The sequence below is a fragment of the Leopardus geoffroyi genome, chromosome B4 (assembly GCF_018350155.1).
Source record: "Leopardus geoffroyi isolate Oge1 chromosome B4, O.geoffroyi_Oge1_pat1.0, whole genome shotgun sequence".
In the NCBI taxonomy this organism is placed as follows: domain Eukaryota; kingdom Metazoa; phylum Chordata; class Mammalia; order Carnivora; family Felidae; genus Leopardus; species Leopardus geoffroyi.
The window spans coordinates 48,978,971-48,998,902 of record NC_059341.1 but is presented as its reverse complement, the minus strand read 5'-3'; the positions used below and the strand labels follow the sequence as shown (position 1 = coordinate 48,998,902).

The 19,932-nt window shown below is 38.1% G+C and overlaps 1 protein-coding gene across 2 annotated transcripts in view; it reads right to left on the bottom strand.

The window, feature by feature from the left end:
• PTPRO (protein tyrosine phosphatase receptor type O) overlaps positions 1–19,932 on the bottom strand; it is a 243,670-nt gene that overhangs the window by 96,483 nt on the left and 127,255 nt on the right. For both annotated transcript variants that reach the window (XM_045464471.1, XM_045464473.1), the window contains exon 2: positions 12,102–12,375. In XM_045464471.1, coding sequence (XP_045320427.1) covers positions 12,102–12,375 — 274 coding nt within the window. The remainder of the gene's footprint in view (positions 1–12,101; positions 12,376–19,932) is intronic.

Here is a 19,932-nt window from a genome sequence, read left to right as displayed (position 1 = left end):
TTTTACTGTCTCTCCAGTTCCTTCCCTCATTCTTTTTCTTTTTTGCAGTTAAGGGATGTGCTATAAACCAGAGCTGTTATTATGTGTTTTTCAGTGATGGCAAGGTTAAATTCTGATCTAATTCAATATTCTTTCCTCTTTACACTTCCATTTCTTGCCTTGGGGACCAGGCTGGACTAGATAAAGAAATAGAATTGTTAGAATATGTGTATCATTTATTACTTTTGCTTGTTTATAACTTTTTTGTCCTCAATCTTTTTATTGTTCCAGAAGTTCAGCATTACAAAATATATTTGCAACTCCCTCATATAACTTACTCAGATCCTATTTGCCTTCCCACAATGGCCAGAAGTCAATTATTACTCTGAACTTGGAGGTTATCTTCTGATGTGTTTTTATTTTTATATTTATATGTGTACGACATCCATGTGAAATGTTATTTTACGTGTTTTAAAGTATGTTAACGGTCTCATATTATATGAATCATTCTGAAGCTTACTTCTATTACCTATCACTGCTTTTGAGATTTGTCCACCTTGATTCGAGTATTTCTAGGAAGTTTATTTTAGTGTTCACTTTAGAATTATATACACTATACTGTTTATCTGTTATTTTGTTAGATTGCTTTCAGTCATTCACTTTTGCAAATAATGCTGCAATAATCTTGGGACATGTTTCTGGAAGATGGAAATCCTGGATAGTATGGTATGCACATCTTCAATTGTATAAGCTATTGTAAAAATGTGTTCTAACTTTCTGGCAATTTACATTTCAATAAGCAGTGTATGATAGTCCCTCTTTTTCCATATTCTTATCCAGCACTTGGCTCATATCAGCCTTTTTAATTTTTGCCACATGAAATTTGCCATGTGAAAGTTTGTTTCTTTTAACTCATGAAAGAGGTTAATTATCTTTTCTAATGTTAGTCATTCAGCTTTTCTTTTCGTAAAATTGGTTCTTTTGCCTGTTTCATGGATTCTTTTTCCATATTCTTCTGCTAATTTGTAATACAACTTTTGTTGTATTCCACATTCCCACAGGTTTTTTTTGTTTTGTTTTGTTTTTGTGTGTGTCCTGTGCCTTCCTTCTAGATTTATCTTCCTTGATAAAACACATCACTCAATAGTTATTTAAGTTAGAGTCTAAGTGTTAAATTCTCCTAGACTTTGTATTCTGGACAGGTTCCTTATCATCATTCTTGATGTAGTTTAGCTGGGCATAAAATTACAAGATTTCCTCTCACTACTTTGAAGCTATTGCTCCATTGTTTCTTTAATCAATTACTGTGCAAGAGAAAACTTCTGTCAGTTTTCCTTTGTAGATACGATACTGGTTTTCCTTTGGTAGGTTCTAAGCTTTTTATTTATTCTTGGTAATCTGCGGTTTCACCATCACATATTTAGGTGTTGTCCTATTTTTGAATTATGCTAACAGGTATATGGAATGCTTTGTCCATCTACAGATTGATGTCACTCTTCAAGTCTTGGAAGTTTTCATAATCAACTCTTGAAATATTGTGCCCATCATTTCTTCTATTCTCTTTTTCTTCAACTCTTAACCTCTTAAAGCCTCTCCCACCTTCCTACCTGAGAATTGTAAGGCAATTACAATTATAAAGCAATCACACAGTATTATCTTTCAGTTTACTAGCTATTTAACTGTTATCAGTATAGAATTTATCCCATCTACTGAAGTTTTTCAATTAAATTTAAATTTGATGCATTCAGATAATTTTGTCTCATCTAACCAATTAAATATTAAATTAAATAAGTGTATTTTTAATTTCTAAAACATTTATTTTATGCTTTTTTGATATTTTTGCTTAATTTCTGCCAATCTTTGCTTCATAATTTTTTAATCCCTTTAAATTGATGCAATTCTTATATTTATTTCTTTGAACATCATAGCATACTGTACATTTGTTGTCAGATTGCTATATAAAATATAATTTGCAATGTTAGAGTTGTTGTTTTGATCTTTTTTAGCAGACATTTCTTTGTGTGTTTTGAAATGCAGGCCTTAGGCTAATTTTTTGTTTTCTTTTTGTCCCATTTCTTGTTTCCTGCTGTTGAGGCAGTTTAGCCATAGCTTTCTTTCAGCTCACCACATCCCCTAGTCTAGAAACAGGGCATATGATGTTACCTGAAATTCTTGATATTGTGGGAGACAGAGTGGCTATCACAAATACATTCCAAATTAGAGGGTAACTAGCTTGGTCCTTGATAGTAAAACTGACTGTGTGTGTTCCTTGCATCTCAAGGCCTCCATCTATAATTGTATCACAGGCAGAAAGCATCTCTGCTCCAAGCAGAAAGCCTAGCTCAGTGCCCATCTAGTATGAAGAATTTCAATCCATATTCTATTGGGGCCCAAGATCAGGGCTGTTTTCTTTCAAATATAGAGCACAGAGGCCCCAGGGCTTCAGTGCACCTCCTTGCTTGGAGTTTCTGTTGTGTTATTCTTAGAGACAACTAACTTATTTTTGAGGCTACCAATGTACTTACGGTTTTCTTTTTGCTTTGTGGTAGGAGTAAAGAGTGCATCACAAGCATGTATTTACTGCATTATTTTTGCTAGAAATCCTAACATTAAATGCCCATTTTTTCTTTTAATCAAAAAAATTTTAATGACATTTAATATGATTATTTTTTTCTCATTAGGTGTCCCCATAATAAAATCTGATGTTTAAATTGAAGACTGTTTTGTGTTCCTTAATTACCTTTGAATCATTCATGACAATCATGAATAAGAAGTTTCTTAAAGTTCTGTAGGTGACTATCTTAGATAGGTGATGAAGAAACAAAACAAATGTGGGGTGAATACTATTTTCAAGAAAGTGGAATTAGCCCTGTGCTTATGGGTAACTGCTAAGTGCTGAGAGGTGCTTCTTTCTGAGATTGCTCTGTTTTAATGGATTAAAACTAAAAGAGCTGTTGGGTCAGTGACCAGTATCCTTGCTTTTGATGTGATCAATCTAAGAATCTACCTGTTCTAACACATTCCTTTTGAGGGAAAGAAACCTGTGACTAGACCCTCACTTCTGATGGAGAAAAAAAAAAGACTGTTCCCAGGTCCCAGGCCAGAGTTCCTAACTTATGTTTAGATGGTGATCTGGAGGGGCACCTGGGCGGCTCAGTTGGTTAAGTGTCTGGCTTTGGCTCAAGTCGTGATCTCATGGTTCATCAGTTTGAGCCCCGTGTCGGGCTCTGATCCTCTGTTTCCCTCTCTCTCTGTCCCTCCCCCGTGCCTCAAAAATAAACATTTAGATGGTGATTTGGAACCTAACCTGACATCTCAGCTCTATTCAAACAGGCTACTGAGGTGAGCTGGCGGCAGCAGCCTCCTGTGGTCCAAGAGTCATGGCTCCCATCACACCCATAAGCTTAGTTCAAGTCTTCACCGTTTCTTTCCCAGAATATTTCAACAGCTTTCCAAATTATTCTCCCTGCCTCAAATCTCACCTTAGTTTTTTCTACTGGTTCCTGCTCAAAATCTTTAAGCCTGCAGGCTACCTGGTGCTCTCACTTTTGTCAGAATCTCTGCCTTAAACCAGTTACTTCTACCTCACTGCCTCTGCCCTGCCTAATCTGTGTTGACTCTCTTTTGCTTCCAACCCCTTGAGTAATTTTCTATTTAATGACATTGGTATTGTTTGTATTTATTGATCTTATATTAAGTGCTACACATTTTGTTAAGGAGTTTATTTTAACATTTCTCGCATTACAAAATATTGACGTTGTTTTACAGTACCCTCTCCCAAATCAGCAAACGTACGGCCCCCAAGACACATCTGGCCTGCCACTTGTCTTTATATGACTTGTGAGGTAGGAATGGCCTTTACATTTTTAAATAGTTGACAAAAATTAACAGAAGAATAATTTTTCATGACACATCAAAATTATATGAAATTAAAATTTTGGTGTCCTTAAATAAAGTTTTGCTGGAACACAACCATGCTTGGTTGCTTCCATACTGCCTATGGCTCCTTTTGTGCTGCAACAACGGAGTTGAATAACTGCAACAACAAAAAAACCCCAAAATAATTATTATCTAAGTCTCTACAGAAACCCCAGCCACTGGGACAGATTACAGACTTAGAAACTAAGATTTAAAGAAAATAACAACCTATCTAATGCTACACATATGGTTTCTAGATTTCTTTACTTGCTTTAAAGTTCATACTTTGAACCACTACTCAAATTACCTGCTTGACAATTTGCCCATTCCAACGCACGATTCAGGATTCTATGACTTGCCACTCTGGTATAATAAGGAGCTTTCCCCAATCAGATCTTACTATGTCATGTCTTTGTATCTGTCACCATTCCTCATCTCTTACAGAAAATCTACACTCCTTTGTTAAAGTAGTCAAGGTTCTTCTCAAGTTTTCTAGCTTCTTTTCCTATCATTTTCTGGAACCATGGATGCTTGCCATCATAACTCCTTGTAATTTACAAGTGGGTCATGCTATGCAAGCCTCCATTCTTTGCAAATATGCTTCCCTTTGACTCTGTTGTAATGTTTTACATTCTTTATTCATTTAGCAAATTTTCCTTAAATTTTCAATACATTTTTCTTCTAAGGTGCCTTCCCAATGTTTCTTAGGAGAGCTGGGCAGTCTCTCTCACATAAATCTCTTACAGCATTTATATTTTTGTAATGGTTTGTCTGTTTTTTACACCATAGTATACCATCTTTCGGTGTGGGTATTTATTTATCTTTATTTTTCTAGAACATAAGACGTGACATACAGAATGTGCACAATAAATAAAATAAAAACTCAGATGTCAGAGCCTAAGGGTTGTAAAATTCCTTTGAAATGGCCAACTGACCTCTTTGTGCTGATTTTTTTTTTCCATGTTTCTCAGCTTTCTCTAAGAGCATCAGACTCAGAATAGCTATAGACAAATAGCAAGGGACTGCCCCAAGGCCAGTTGCTTTGTCATTGCTTATTTCATCAAGACAAGCATCTAACACACAACAAATGACTGCAACAAATATACCCTTTTATTCTCAAAAACAATGTGTCAACTCCTTGAGCAGATACTATGCCTGTTTCCTAAACTTTAAAAAGAAGTGCCTGTTATAAAAATAAAGATGGCAAAAAAGACATCATTAACTGACAAATATTGGTAATTTTAGAGCTCAAAACTAATCTTAGTCATCATGTACTTTAATTCCCACTTTTTTTTAAAGGAGGAAGCTGAAACCAAATGTCACCTAATGTCACCTCATGCCTAGGGTCACAAAGATATTTGTGCCTTAATTCCCAGTTCTTATATTCTGAACCTATTATCCCTTTTAAAATCTGGGGGGATGTAACTGAGTCTTTAAAAATGAGATAGAAGATGAGAGATAAGAAACCATCATTAATTAATTTTTGCTCTTTAGAAATCAATGTAAATTTCCTCTTTCACTTAGGATGTAGAAAGCTACAAGTCAATGTCACACTCAACCCCCAACAAGAAGAAAAAGCGAAATAATCCATGAGATCGTAACTTTTCTTGAACCTATCAGGGAAGTAAGGTTGCCAGGCGATTGAATGAACTAAATACTCAGGAGTGGCAAGCCCCCTGCAGACAGGAGGGACTTTCTCACCTGTAGCAGAGCATGGCAGGAAGAGGAAGGGCCCCATTAAAGCAGGAAAGAAGACAGCAACTAAGATCTTAATGAATTCATAAGCGCTGAGTGTGTTTCCAATGACAGTTTAGAACTGCTCAGTCCAAAAGAATAGTTATTAGCCACCTGTGGCTATTTTAATCAGACTCAGAATGAATCAATATTAAATAAAATTCAAAATTAGTGGCTACTGTACTGGACAATGCAGATATAGAATATTTCCACCACCTAAAAGTTCTAGGACAGAGCTAGTTTCAAATGATTGGGAGTCCCAGACGCAAGTAGAGTCCACACTCTCTTTCTAGCTCTTATTGTGGGCTTTAATCAGGTGCTCAGGAGAATATGGAGGGTAAGAGCCTCCCCTCCCCCCAGGGGGTTGGGGTGGCACAGGTATGCAGGTGATAATTTGCTCCACTAATAGATCACGTTGAAACCTTACTCAATTCCCTGGATCTTTCCTGAATACAAAGCAGAAGCCTTAAGGCACTGGGGAAGGACAGAAACAACTTTCTGTTCAAGTTCTCAGGCAAAGATACCCCCTTCTGAGGGATGGATAGAAGTGAAAGAGTCTGTTCCTGGGACAGGGGCAGAATCTCCCTTGGACCTATGATCGTGCACTCATACAAAGTAGAATTCTACTACTACTGGGGAAAAGACAGAAATTCCAACCCAAGTAGACTAGCTGTCAGTGTATAATGAGGGGTAGGAATGCTGACAATTTCCCAGCAGGATCACAGGCTCTGCCTAAGACCGAGGCTGGATCAGGAGAACTAAAAACCTCCCTTACGCTCACCAAAAATTTAGCGCTAGTAAAAAGCAACAGCAATCCATTGTGAGAAGAGGGGCAAAATCATGGAGACCAGTGGTGCGGGTGTTCAGGACTTGTCGATACTGAGGGTAGAATTGGAGCACTGAGAAATATACTCAACCACTGCTGGCAGAAAACACTGGAAAAATTTGAAATCTGTGATGAACTGAAAGTGACAATACCTTAAACCCAGCTTGCCTCAATCTCCCACACTAACAGTCTGGCAATATGGTAGATTAAAATTAAATCCAACAATATAAATACTTATGTTAAGTATAAATGCTCTAAGCGAGCACTGTCAAAATTGGTACCCACTAGCCACAAACACTACTGACCACTTGACATGAGGCTAGTACAACTGAGAAGCTGAATTTAAGCTTTATTTAATTTTAGTAAACTTATGCTTAAAAGTTATATGTAAACTTTTATATTGATTATATACTGAAATAGTAATATTTTAAATGGAGTGGATTAATATTAATTAAAATGTTATTAAAATTAATTTCACCTTTTCAGAAAATTTTTTAATGTGTCTACCCGAAATTTAATATACATATATGATTAACATCCTATTTTTACTGGATACTGCTGGTCTAAACACTCCACTTAAAATTCAGACATTTTCAGATTGGAAAAAAAAAGTACAATGCTAAGAAACCCATTTACATATAAAGACATAAGTAGGTTGAAAATAAAAGGATAAAAAAAGTATACCATGAAAAGACTTAACAGAAGAAAGCTAAAATATCTATAGTAATAGCAGACAAAATCAACTTCAACACCAAGCATATTTCTTGGGATAAAGATGGCCATTGCCTATAGAAAAAAATGTCATGCCTTTTTAGAGCTGGTGCATGTGTCTCAGTCCTGTGCTCTCCCACTGCCTCCCTAAAACCCATACAGTCCACAAAGGGGGTGTTCCTTGATCAGCCGGCTCTGGTGTCTGGGGGGCTTCTGTCCCTGGGCCCCACAGAACTGTAACAACTGGAGAGGCAGTTGTTGGCAGGCTCCCATCCTGAGGACACTGCACAGGCAGTAGACTGAAACATACCACTGGCGTGTCTGTGACAAAGGTTTATTTAGTTGTCTTGGAGCTTCAGCCTGAAGGGCAGTCTTCAAGTTTGCCACACATCTACAGACTGCGCAGGGAACTTAGGTCAGGCAATTCCATTTTTGTAATCTTTCTAAGTCTTGCTACAGCTTGCTAGTACTTCCCAGAAAGGAGCTTGTATACCTGTCTGGAGCCCTGATTTTTACAACAGTTGTCCAGGGGACTCTTCCAGATCAACTGGTTTGGAAGTCAACAGGGTTTACAGTTGTGGTGCCTCAGGACTTTACATACTCGCTTACCTTAAAAGCTTCTGCCTGAGAGCATGGCTTCCAATCAGCCTGAAACTAAGTGTTTACTGAGATCCCTCCCTTTGGAACACTGACAAATCTTAGCACTCCCACTGGGATCTCCACTGACAAATCTTAGCACTCCCCTTAGCATCCAACTGGGATGCAACAAGAATAAATCAAGCTGCTTAGCTGATCACAAAGGTTCAAGAGACAACCAAGAGCTAGGACAAGGTTGAATGATAATGTTCTTCTCCTGACACAAGTCCACTCCTTCAAGACTGGGAGAGGCAGTTGTTTCACTTAATACATAGATACAAATACAGAGAGTCAAGCAAAATGAGGAAACAGAGAAATATGTTCCAAACAAAAGAATAAAATAAAACCCGAGGAAAAAAAAACCCTTAATGAATGACAAGTAATTTACCTGATAAAAGGTTCGAAGTAGCCGTCATGAAGATGTTCACTGGACTCAAAAGGATGAATGAACAGTGAAAATTTCAACAAAAGACATAAAAATATTAAGAAATTACCAAACAGTAGTCACAGAGCTGAAGAAGGCAATAACTGAACTGAAAAATACACCACAAGTATTCAACAGCAAACTAGATGAAATGGAAGAAAGGATCAGTAGAAAACACAGCAGTGGAACTCACCCAAACAGAGAAACAGAAGAAAAAAAAACAATAAAAAAATGAAGGCAGTTTAAGGGACCTGTAGGACTGCATCAAATAGAATAACATTTGCATTCTAGAAGTCCCAGAATGAGAAGATAGAAAGAGGCAGGAAACATATTAGAAGAAATAATGGCTGAAAGCTTTCTTAACCTGAGGAAGGAAATAGATATTCAGGTCTAGAAAGCCCAGAGAGTTCCAAATAAGATGAACCCAAAGAGATGCACTCAAGATACATTATAATTAAAATGTCAAAAGTTAAAGAGAGAATCTTAAAAGTAGCAAGAGAAGTTTCATACAAGGGAAGCCCCATAAGACTATTAGCATATTTTTCAGCAAAAACGTTATAGACCAGAAGGGAGTGACAAATATATTCAAAGTGCTGAAAGGAAAAAAACTTCCAACCAAGAATACTTTGTCTGGCAAGGTTGTCATTCACATTTGAAGGAGAAAGAAAAAGTTTTCTAGATAAGCAAAAGCTAAAGGAATTCATCATCAAAAGAAAGGACATTAATTAGTTATACACACATACACACACACATAAAATTACTGTTATCATCAAAGTATGATAAAAAGAAAGGACATTAATTAGTTATATATATATACACACACACATATATATAAAATTATTGTTATCATCAGAATATTTGGGATCTGACTTGACATTTTTCCAAAGAAGACATACATGTGTCCAAAAGGCACATAAAACGATGCTCAACATCACTAAGTATCAGGGAAATGCAAATCAAAACCGCCACAGGATATCACCTCACATCTGTTAGAATGGTTATTATCAAAAAGACAAGAAATAACAAGTGTTGGTAAGAATGTGAAGAAAAGGGAACTAATATGCATGGTTGGTAGGAATGCAGACTGGTGCAGCCAGTATGGAAAACAGTATGTATATTTCTCAAACAATTAAAAATAGAGCTACCAGAGAGCTACCAGATCCAGAAATTCCACTTCTGAGTATTTATCCAAAGAAAACAAAAACAGTAATTCAAAAAGATATATGCATCTCTATGTTCATTGTGGAATTATTTATAATGGCCAGGATATGGGAACAACCTCAACATCCATCAACAAATGAATGGATGAAGAAGATGTGGTGTATACCTGTGCAGTGGAATACTACTCAGCCATAAAAAGGAGTGAATTCTTGCCATTTACAACAACTTGGATGGAATGTGAGCATATTCTGCGAAGTGAAATAAGTTAGACGGAGGAAGACAGATACTGTAGAATCCCGTGTATATGAAAATCTAAAAAACAAACAAAACAAGGCAAAACTCACAGATGCAGAGAACGGAATGATGGTGGGGTGGGCAAATTTTGTGAAGGGGATCAAAAGGTATAAACTTCCAGTTATAGAATAAATAAGGTATGGGATGTAATGTATAATGTAGTGACTATAGTCAATAATATTGTACTGCATGTTTGAAAGTTGTCAAGAGAGTGAATCTTAAAAGTTCTATTGCAAGAAACAAAATTTGAGACTCAATGGTGACAATAGTAACTGGACTTGCTGTGATGATCTTGCAGTATATACAAATATCAAATCATTACGTCGTACACTTGAAACTAATATAACTTTATATGTCAAATGATACCTGATTATAAAAAAAGAAGACATGGTAATCTTAAAAGTTTAAAGATATAAAGTCAAACTTCATGCAGAGTTCAAATTATGCAGAGCATAAACTAAAAGAAGTGCAAGGAGAAACAGACAAATCCACAGATATAATTGGAAACTTTCACACACCACTATCCATCATTATTAGAACAAGTAGACAGAAAAGTAGTATGGGTAGAGAAGGCTTGAGCAACCAACTTGACCTGAGATGTATCAAAACTTCACCCAACAAGTGGGTACAGAATACATCCCAAGATAGACCATATTTGCGACCATAAAATGAACTGAAACAATTTTCAAGTAATTGAAATCATATAGAGTATGCCTTTTGATCACAACAGCGTTTACCTAGAAATTAATAAAAATGTTTCTGAAAAATGTCAAACTTTTGAATATTCAACACACTTCCAAGCCCACATGTCGGAAAAGGAATCACAAAGGAAAATAAAGATATATTTTGAATAGAACTCATTGCACATGCTAAGATATCAATGAGATATTATAGAAATCTCTTACCATGAACCTACTTATCATTTACTTATCAAATGTCTTTACGAACCGTTAGCTCAAGGGCTGACTGCTAGAGCTTTGTCTGATCTTGAGTGGCTGAATACATGTTCATGAATGTTAGGTCAGCAACACTTTTATTTTGCTTTGTCTTAGTCTTTTTTTTCCTCTGCTCTTTCTCCCGTTACTTGCTCAACTAAATTGAATTAATATTTATTGTTCACGTATTAAGTATAAAATTCATGCTAGGTGCTTATGAGATTGTGAAGATGAATAATGCAGGACTTCTGATTTCAAGAAATTGTATTATAGCCGTTGTATACTTAGATCTGTTGCCATACCTATTAACTCTCAATTCACCTTTTTTCTGCAGCTTGCTTAAAATAGTATTTTAAAGAACAGGCAAGTTCTTCCTTTAATTCTAGTAGGTCGTAGATTTGTTCATTATATCTATAAACCTTGAAGGTCTTGGGTGTGTGCCATTCCATTCCTAATTTTTAGGATTCAATATTGATTCTGAGACTCTGCCAAGGGAAACTTTAATTAATTTTTGACAGACATATTAAAAATATGTCTCCTAGCTTGATTCTGAGTTCTTGCTTCCTGATGTTTCTCTTTCCTTTCATCCCAAGAGAAAAATATCACGATGTTCTTTTCCTTAATTGTGGCGAAAATGATTGCATGTAGCTGACATTTAAAAAACCGCAGCCACTGGAAAATCTGCACTAAAGAACAATAAGCAAAAAGAACTCCACTGAGCCATTAAATTGCTGTAGTGATAAATTCTACCATCTTATAGATAACAGTTTTTCTTTCAACATATACCTCAACATATTCAGTAGAGCTTTATCTTACTTTGAGATTAGATATTAAAGTTCCAGAGAGTAAAGTGAAAATCACATATAGTTAAAATCACTCCAAAAAATTCCTAATATCAGCATCACTTCTTTACTTTAAGACATGGGCTACTGAAGGTTAAAATGCCAATGATTTGTTTTCCTTGGTGTTTTTCTTGGGCAGTAGAAGCCAAGGCTATTTTGAGGGTGAGGTCAAGAATAGAAACTGATAAATAATGATATCTTTTCTCTCTCTCTCTCTCTCTCAGCTAAAAATGTATAATTAATTTTGAGCAGGTGAAATATGAGTATAAATTCATCGTCTCAAAACTTAATATGAGAATATGTGTTCTGGAAAGAAATAGTTTAGTTATGATCATACTATTAAGTTATATAGCAAAAAATTACATGGCCCAATCATGAATCTAAAATTGTCATTCCGTCTCAAAGCATACTATTTCACTGAGTTTAAAGCAGAGTTTTTAAAAATAAAAGGGAACAGTTAAACATTATCAAATGCTGGCAAGCAGCTGTACTCTTAATATAAAGCAGAACTTTGAATTTACCTCACCTGACTTCAAGGCAATTGATCTTGCCATTCTGGGCTGCCTTCCTTTCAGTGAGAGCCCCAAGAAAATATACCCCAAAAAGAAACACAAGAGGACGATATTACAAATGATGCTTACTTGTTAACACAGTGATTGATCTGGATGGCTTGGTAACCACATTTCCATTTACCACTACCAGAGTGATTATGTAATAAAGGCCATGATAATTAGCCTTAAAGGTAACAGGAGGAGGCAAAGTGCCGTTGAATTCCTCAAATTCGAAGAAGTAATTTTTTGATTCCCCCGTTATCTTCACGACATACACAGATGATGGACTCGTGACATCTGAAGCTTCTAAAGAGACAACGATGCTATTATCATCTTGAACAGTTACACGGAATGTTGTGGCATTCTGTTTGAGAGAAGAGAAAAAAAAGGACATGAAGGTCAAATTGAGATTATTGGCAATAAAATTATGCTGAGATCATTTTTCCAAAACTAGTATTTGTGATAAGCATCACACAGGTATTTTAGCGTTCAGGGAAAAGCAGGAAGAGAGAGATTTAACCCTCTTATGACTAATGATCTTCTCAGGCTTTCGCTTTTGATTCTTCTCCATTGAAAAGCTGCTTTCCAGTTCATGGATTGTGCCGTGTAATAAACACAACTAAAAAATCGTGGAAATGAGTAAAGAATGAATGAATGAAAATCATCTTGGCACTGAACTTCCAGAGAAGTCCTTGGTTTCAGCTATTCTGGAGAAACTATATGGTTTGAAGCACTCTATTTTACATTGGAAGGAGTAATGCCGTGGTAGTCCCAGGGAAATTCTAAAAGCATGTTGTAAGGCAGTTATTTCCTCTCTCACTTTTCACCTGTCAGTTCTGAAAATAAAGTCAGGACTGAGAATCCTGTGATAATCCTCCTCATTAAAGGTTAGCCAATCTTTAATAAGAAAAGCTAAAATGCTCTTTGAAGAAGGAACCAGACTGAGGATCACTGGGATCTGTGGGAACGGCAGTAGTTAGGGGAATGAAAACTGCTCCAAGTCTCTAGATAAATGTTTATGGACAGCATTTGAAAAGTCATTGGGTACTTGGTTTAAATATTCCTTCCTGATTCTTTCCCGTACTGCACAAGCAGATTCAGTCCTTCTGCTCTCTGATATCAAACAAGACTCATATACTTTATATCAGTGCTGCTCCATTTTTATTTTTTAATTGTTTTATTTTTTTAAGTTTATTTATTTTGAGAGAGAGCACGTGCATGTGCACACATGCGCGTGCACAAATGGGGGAAAGGCAGAGACAGAGAGGGAGAGAGAGAATCCCACGTGGGCTCCGTGCTGTCATTGCAGAGCCCAATGTGGGGCTCCATCCCAGGAACTGTGAGATCATGACCCGAGCTGAGATCAAGAGTTGGATGCTTGGGGCCCCTGGGTGGCTCAGTCGGTTGAGCGTCCGACTTCAGCTCAAGTCACGATCTCACGGTCCGTGAGTTCGAGCCCCGCGTCGGGCTCTGGGCTGATGGCTCAGAGCCTGGAGCCTGCTTCCGATTCTGTGTCTCCCTCTCTCTCTGCCCCTCCCCCATTCATGCTCTGTCTCTCTCTGTCTCAAAAATAAATAAACATTAAAAAAAAATTAAAAAAAAAAAAAAGTTGGATGCTTAACCGACTGAGCTACCCTGGAGCCCCACTGCTGCCTTGTTTTTATCTTCTGGGTCTGTGGGGTCCAAGGAAGTTATTTCACTGCTCTGAACCTCAGATTTCTCTTCTGTGAAAGTGGGACACAAAAACTGCTAATACTTGTTTAGGACTTACATGGATCCAGATATGAAGCTGTGTAGTCTATAAACGTGATCATCTCATTTAATATTCAAAATGACCTCATGACATAGGTATTATTTTTCAATCTCAGTTTGTAGTTAAGGAAACTGAGGCTCAGAAGGATGAAGTCACTTGCCCCAGGCCACACATCTAGTTTGGGCTCTTAAGCACTTATCACACAAGTACCAAAATTGAGTTCCATTATTGTTCCACATATTTATTTATCTTCCCCTCTTGATTTCTTTTCCTAACACTGAGTCTGACACACATACACAACTGGTAAGTCTCTGCTAAATGAATGAAAGCATTGCTGATCGCATTAATTATACGTGGACATTTGCCTCTGAGAATTAACCTAATGGTACCTCACACATTGTCAGTAGCCAAATCATGCATACAATACATATATCAGCTCCCTAAATGAGGTTAAAGTGTACCTAAAAATGTTTTTTCTTATTATTTGGGTTTTTTAGAAATCTAGTGTTTACAGGTCCTAGTGTTTGTAAGGAATATCTGGCCATTGACAGAAGTTTAATTCTATGTTAACATTTAGTAGATTTAATTATGTTTATGATATTATAACCATACTAGACCCCAAATCCTCTAGGGCCAGGGGCTGTGTCTCATTGCTAGCTGCATCTGGAGTTCTAGGACCACTGCCTGGCATATGCTAGGTGCTTTGTCATCCGGTCAGTCGTAGGCAGGTCTCTCTAATAAAGAACAGTCAGTATGGACTGATGTTTAAAAAAATTTTTTTTTCAACGTTTATTTTATTTTTGGGACAGAGAGAGACAGAGCATGAACGGGGGAGGGGCAGAGAGAGAGGGAGACACAGAATCGGAAACAGGCTCCAGGCTCCGAGCCATCAGCCCAGAGCCTGACGCGGGACTCGAACTCACGGACCGCGAGATCGTGACCTGGCTGAAGTCGGAGGCTTAACCGACTGCGCCACCCAGGCGCCCCTGGACTGATGTTTAAAATGTACTTTTATCCATATTGTCTCTCATCCTCAGACACATGGGCAGATTTCTAAAATTGTGTTCTTTTGGTAAACATAATAAACATATAGAAAATGGGACCCATTCATATTGCCAGTGATCCAGATGGAACTGTGACGCTAAACCAAGCATTGAATATCCAGTAACACTGAACGCTGGCTTTTATTCATTATTGGTTATAAATACTGGTTCACCAACTCAGAAAACAGTTAAGTTTACAAACATCAGGTTCATAATGACAAGAGTTTTTTGCTCTATGTTTTATTTATTTATTTTTGAGAGACAGAGAGAGAAAGCAGTGGGGGGGGGGGGGGCACAAGCATCAGAAGGGCAGAGAGAGAGAGGGAGAGAGAGAATTCTAAGCATGCTTCACCCCCAGTGCGGAACCCAACTCGGGGCGCCATCTTATCTCATAATCGTGAGATCTTGATCTGAGCCAAAATCAAGAGTCAGAAACGTAACCAACTGAGCTAACCAGGACCCCTGCTCTATGTTGTAGTAGCCAATAACAAAGTTTTTGAGGTAATGAAAAGAGGGATAAATAGACTCAATTTTGTAAAGTGTTTAAGAAACATATATCTAATGGGTCATGATGCTTCACAGACAGTGCAATCTTCCAGGGAAAGAGACTAATCTTCCAAAATCTAATGACAGCTTTGGGCATGATTGTATCAGCCATGAAAATAAGTATTGGCCCATGTGCTCCCAGGTTGCCAAAAATAAATCAGGGTAGGCTAATCAGATTCAGTCAGTGGGACTAATGAGAATAAGGCAGCAGGCCAAGTGAGTCTAGGCAGTGAGCCTAAAGAAATGTCATCATGCTATTTCTTCTCTGTCCTCTTTGCTTCAGCTTTTCCTGGAACCTATATTCAGGAGAAAATACTGAATGTATGCTACAGACATGTAATCCTTGCTGGGTACAGCAAGAAGGAAGACTTACAAGTAATAGAAATGGATAAACTTAGGCAAGGCCAACATGGATTTATTTGGTGGATAGAGAAATATTTAAAACTTTTTTTTTTGAAACCGAGTAATAGTATTGCTTGACTCTGCAATGAAAATATTTTTACTGAAATTTCCTTTGCATAATAAAATTTAATACAGAAATTTCTCCGCTCCAACACCCTCATTTCACACTTGAGAGAACAGCGGTGCAAATGTCACACAGCTAATTGATGTCAGAACAAGGTTTAGGATCCACACATCCTTACATCTCCTGGTATTTCTCTTTCATGAACTAGAGGTAAGTTGCTTGAGGCAGCAAAGGGAGCCTGGGTGCTTGGCCTCAGTAAGGAAGGGGGAGCCCAGGAGCCTATGACCTGTTCAATGGTCAGTCCCAGGAAACAGAAGCTACTGGAGACAGAGTGGGCAGCACTAAAGAGCAGGAAAATGCAGGATGAGTGCCTAGAATGTGGGACAAGGAAGAGAACTGGCCTCAGAGATGTTGGAGTCAGACGTCTTAGGAACATCTCTGATAAACACAGCAACTGTTATGTACTGATCCCCTAATCTGGATCAGGCTTTGCACTTGGCATTTTATGTTTTTTGTTTTTTTTCATTACAACAATCTTTAGAAATAAGTGTCATTTTCCCTATTTTACTCAGAGGTTAAATAATATGCTTAAGAACACAGCAATAGACTTGGAATCAGAAGGTTTGAGTTTCTATTCCTTTGCTGCAGCCTATTATCTGAGAACACAGGGAAACAGATCTCTTAACTTCATCTTCTTAATCTGTAAAACAGGGGTGATTCCTATAACTCATGGGATTTTAGTAAGAATTAAATGGCTCTTATAAAAATGTTAATAGAATGAACTCAATAAATATTGGTTGTACTTCAAAGGTTCTGGTGTTTTAGTTAAGTGCTGAATCCCTCAATGACCGTTAAACTATAGAGGTTCTATAAACATCCATTTAACTAACTTCAAAACTCTTTGGGACTCTGTAATCGTGTTCACTTGATGTTATATTTACAGAATATTGGAGAGCTATCCATTTTGTCAATTCAACAACAAACAAACACTAGCTGAGCTCCCACTTGGTACCAGATATCTTGCTGGGTGTTGGCGACAGGCTCTGGGGGCACTTGAACTCCTGGAGCTTGGACTCTAGTGAGAAAGGCTCACTCGAATGCATAATTTTAACACTATGTGAGTACTGCTAGTTTAGTTACAGACTTTGAAAGCCTGTCTGGTTGATGCCTGTTTTTTCTGCCTGGCTGGAATCCCTTCTTAGACTGCACCTCCTTATTTTGGAGCACTGTTTCTTTCCCACGATAAAGCCAATAAGGGGTCCGATGGGGGTTGCTAATAGTGTCCTACTCCCAGGTCAGTACTTTGACTCAGTCTGGGTGAATCATATTGCCCAGTCCTCCCTTCACGGAGAGAGCCATAGGGAAGCTCATGTGGACCAAGTCAGCCAACTAGAATGCTTTCTCTGAAATTTTATGACTGGAATTAATGGGAAGGAGCTTTTTTCCCCTCTGGTGCCAAGTATGTATGGATGTAAATCTGGAGAAGTCAGTATCTATAATTTCTGTCATGAAGAAAGAATTGGGGGAGAATCCCTGATACGGTCTGAGGCCCTGGTTTCAGACGTTCTATGGCCCCGCCCCTGGGCAGTTTGGTGACCTGAGTGAATAAATTCCAGTTTATGGCTTAAGTCAGTTAAGCTGAACTTCCAAAACTTACAGTCCTGGTCAATACAAGAGAATTGTTCAGTGCTATCGCCATGTAGAGAAGAAAGCAATTAATTCGGCTTCTGTGATGGGCGTGAGGGAAGGTTTCAAGGTGGAAGTGACGCTTGAAAGAGGCTCAGGAGTTTACCAGGGAAACAAAGGTCAGAGAGTCATCTAGAGAAATGGGAAGAAAAGACTCCACAGTTCTCTGTGGTGGCTGGATCATAGTAGGACCTTCAGAGGGGAGGGTAGATAGCCCAATCCAAGATGTGAATTTGAGTACTTCTTGGGCCAAAAGAAATCATGGACTGTTTTAATGTAGAAAAGTGACATGATTAGGTCACAGTTTAGAAAGGTCAATATAATTAGGAACATGGGCCAGTATAGTTAGGAATTGCCCGAGTAGGACCACCTAAGGCCAGTGGACTGTTAAGGAGGCTGTTACAACCATTCAGGGAAGACCCGATGAAAGTCTAAGAAAATGCTGCCTACACCAAATCTGCCTGTGTGACCTGCATCCAGAACAAATGCTCCACTGGTACCCCAATCAATGATTAGACTTATGAGAGGGCATTTTAGAAGGAACAATTAGAATATTCTGCTGTGCTAAGGTTACCACATAAGAAATAATGGGATGCTCAATTCTTTAAAATAGTAATATCAATGCTGTCCGGTGCTTATATAGCATTTACGGCCATACTTCTCTGCAGACGCTATGTAATTCATCCGCTTAGCCTCCTGTGCAGCTGCAGGAAAACTTTTCCAGCAACATCTTCTTTCCTTTTGGTTCCTTCAGGAAGATCAAAGTCCCAGAGCTGTCCTGACAGGACCGAGCTCCTCCTGACACTTTCTCAGAATTATGCACAGCACTCTGTCGGAAATCGTCAGAACAGAATTTGGATGTTGATCTCAAAGGCTAGGGATGGCCTCCCACTAATTTTCCATTATTTGTGAAACCTTCAGATGTGTCTTGAGCAGCAAGCATATATCAGGAACGGTGCAGGATGCTGGGGATTCACTCTATTTAGGAGTAAAGAGGAAGACAGGTAGTATGTGCCTTTGTCCTCGCGAGCACTGCGTCTGACCAAGCATAGCGATGGTGATGATGGTAAGGATGATGATGAAATCACAGTAAAGAACACTAACTTACACAGCTATGTGCTTGGTATGTGCCGCCAGAAACTGCTGTGAAGCTCCTCCAGCAAGTTGCTGGTATTTACAATCTTCTGTGTAATACCAGATTTCTTTGTATGTGACCTAAATGTATGTTTTCAGGTGGAACATGTCAGCTCTCCCTCCATGCCCGAGTCCACATTCGTGACAGTTCAACCTCCATATTTTACATGCCTAGATAGCTTCACTTCTGTTTTTATGATTTCATAATGCAGAGTCCTCATCTCTTTTGCCTCTTTTTTGGCAAAGGGGTCCACACTCACAGGTCAGGCAGGTAATATAAATGTGAGAAGCGGTCTAGTAGAACAGGATTGATGGATGAAATAGTTAGCAAATGGGAGGGTGCACACATTACCTAAAAGCATCCTTAAAATGCACAATTATAACAAAATAAAACTATGCTGGCCAAAGAAAACACATTTGAAGGTCAGTGTCAGCCCAGAGGCTGACAGCTCATTACACCCGAACTTGTTGCACTGCCATTTCCTTGATCAAACACCTTATCTTTGGACCGGCAGCTTCCGATCATACTCTTTGCTCTGCCCAACCAGAGTGCAGAATGGTAACAGAATTCCGTTACCCCCTATGCATTCATTTAAAATAAATACAAATGGCATTTCCTTATCAAGTTACCATGTATGTATGTGTTAACTGGCATTTTATTTTTATTTATTTTTCAGAGAAAGAGAGCTTGAACACATGATGGGGGAGGGGCAGAGACAGAGGAAGAGAGAGGATCCCAAGCTGGCTCCTGTGCTGATGTGGGGTTCGATCTCCCAAACCGTGAGATCGTGGCTTGGGTTGAAATCAAGAGTTGGACGCTTAACTCACTGAGCACCTCAAATGGCATTTTATTATATACATATGAATGCAGTAATGATTTCCTGATTCCCAATACGGACTTGTGGTGGAAGCTGTATAGAACTCTTAATTTTGGAGATTAAACGAAACATGCCTAAGGAAAGAACTTAATCTGGCATTTTTAAGTTGGAAGAATTATGTTATGCTGCAGAGATGTGCCAAAATTCAATGTGATATTTGGGAAAACAATAACAACCATATATCACATTTTATATTTTATAAAGCACTTTCAAACACATTTTCTCATTTAATCCTCAACCCGTCTCGTGAAATCATTATCTCACTTCACAGATGAAAACACTGTGGTGCAAAGAAATTAAATGGTTTCTCCAGGCTACTCTGTTATAATGGGGAGGAGCTGGCGCTCAAGGCAATTCTTTTCTTTTTTTCTTTTTTAAGTTTATTTATTTGTTTTGAGAGAGAGAGTGAGAGTGA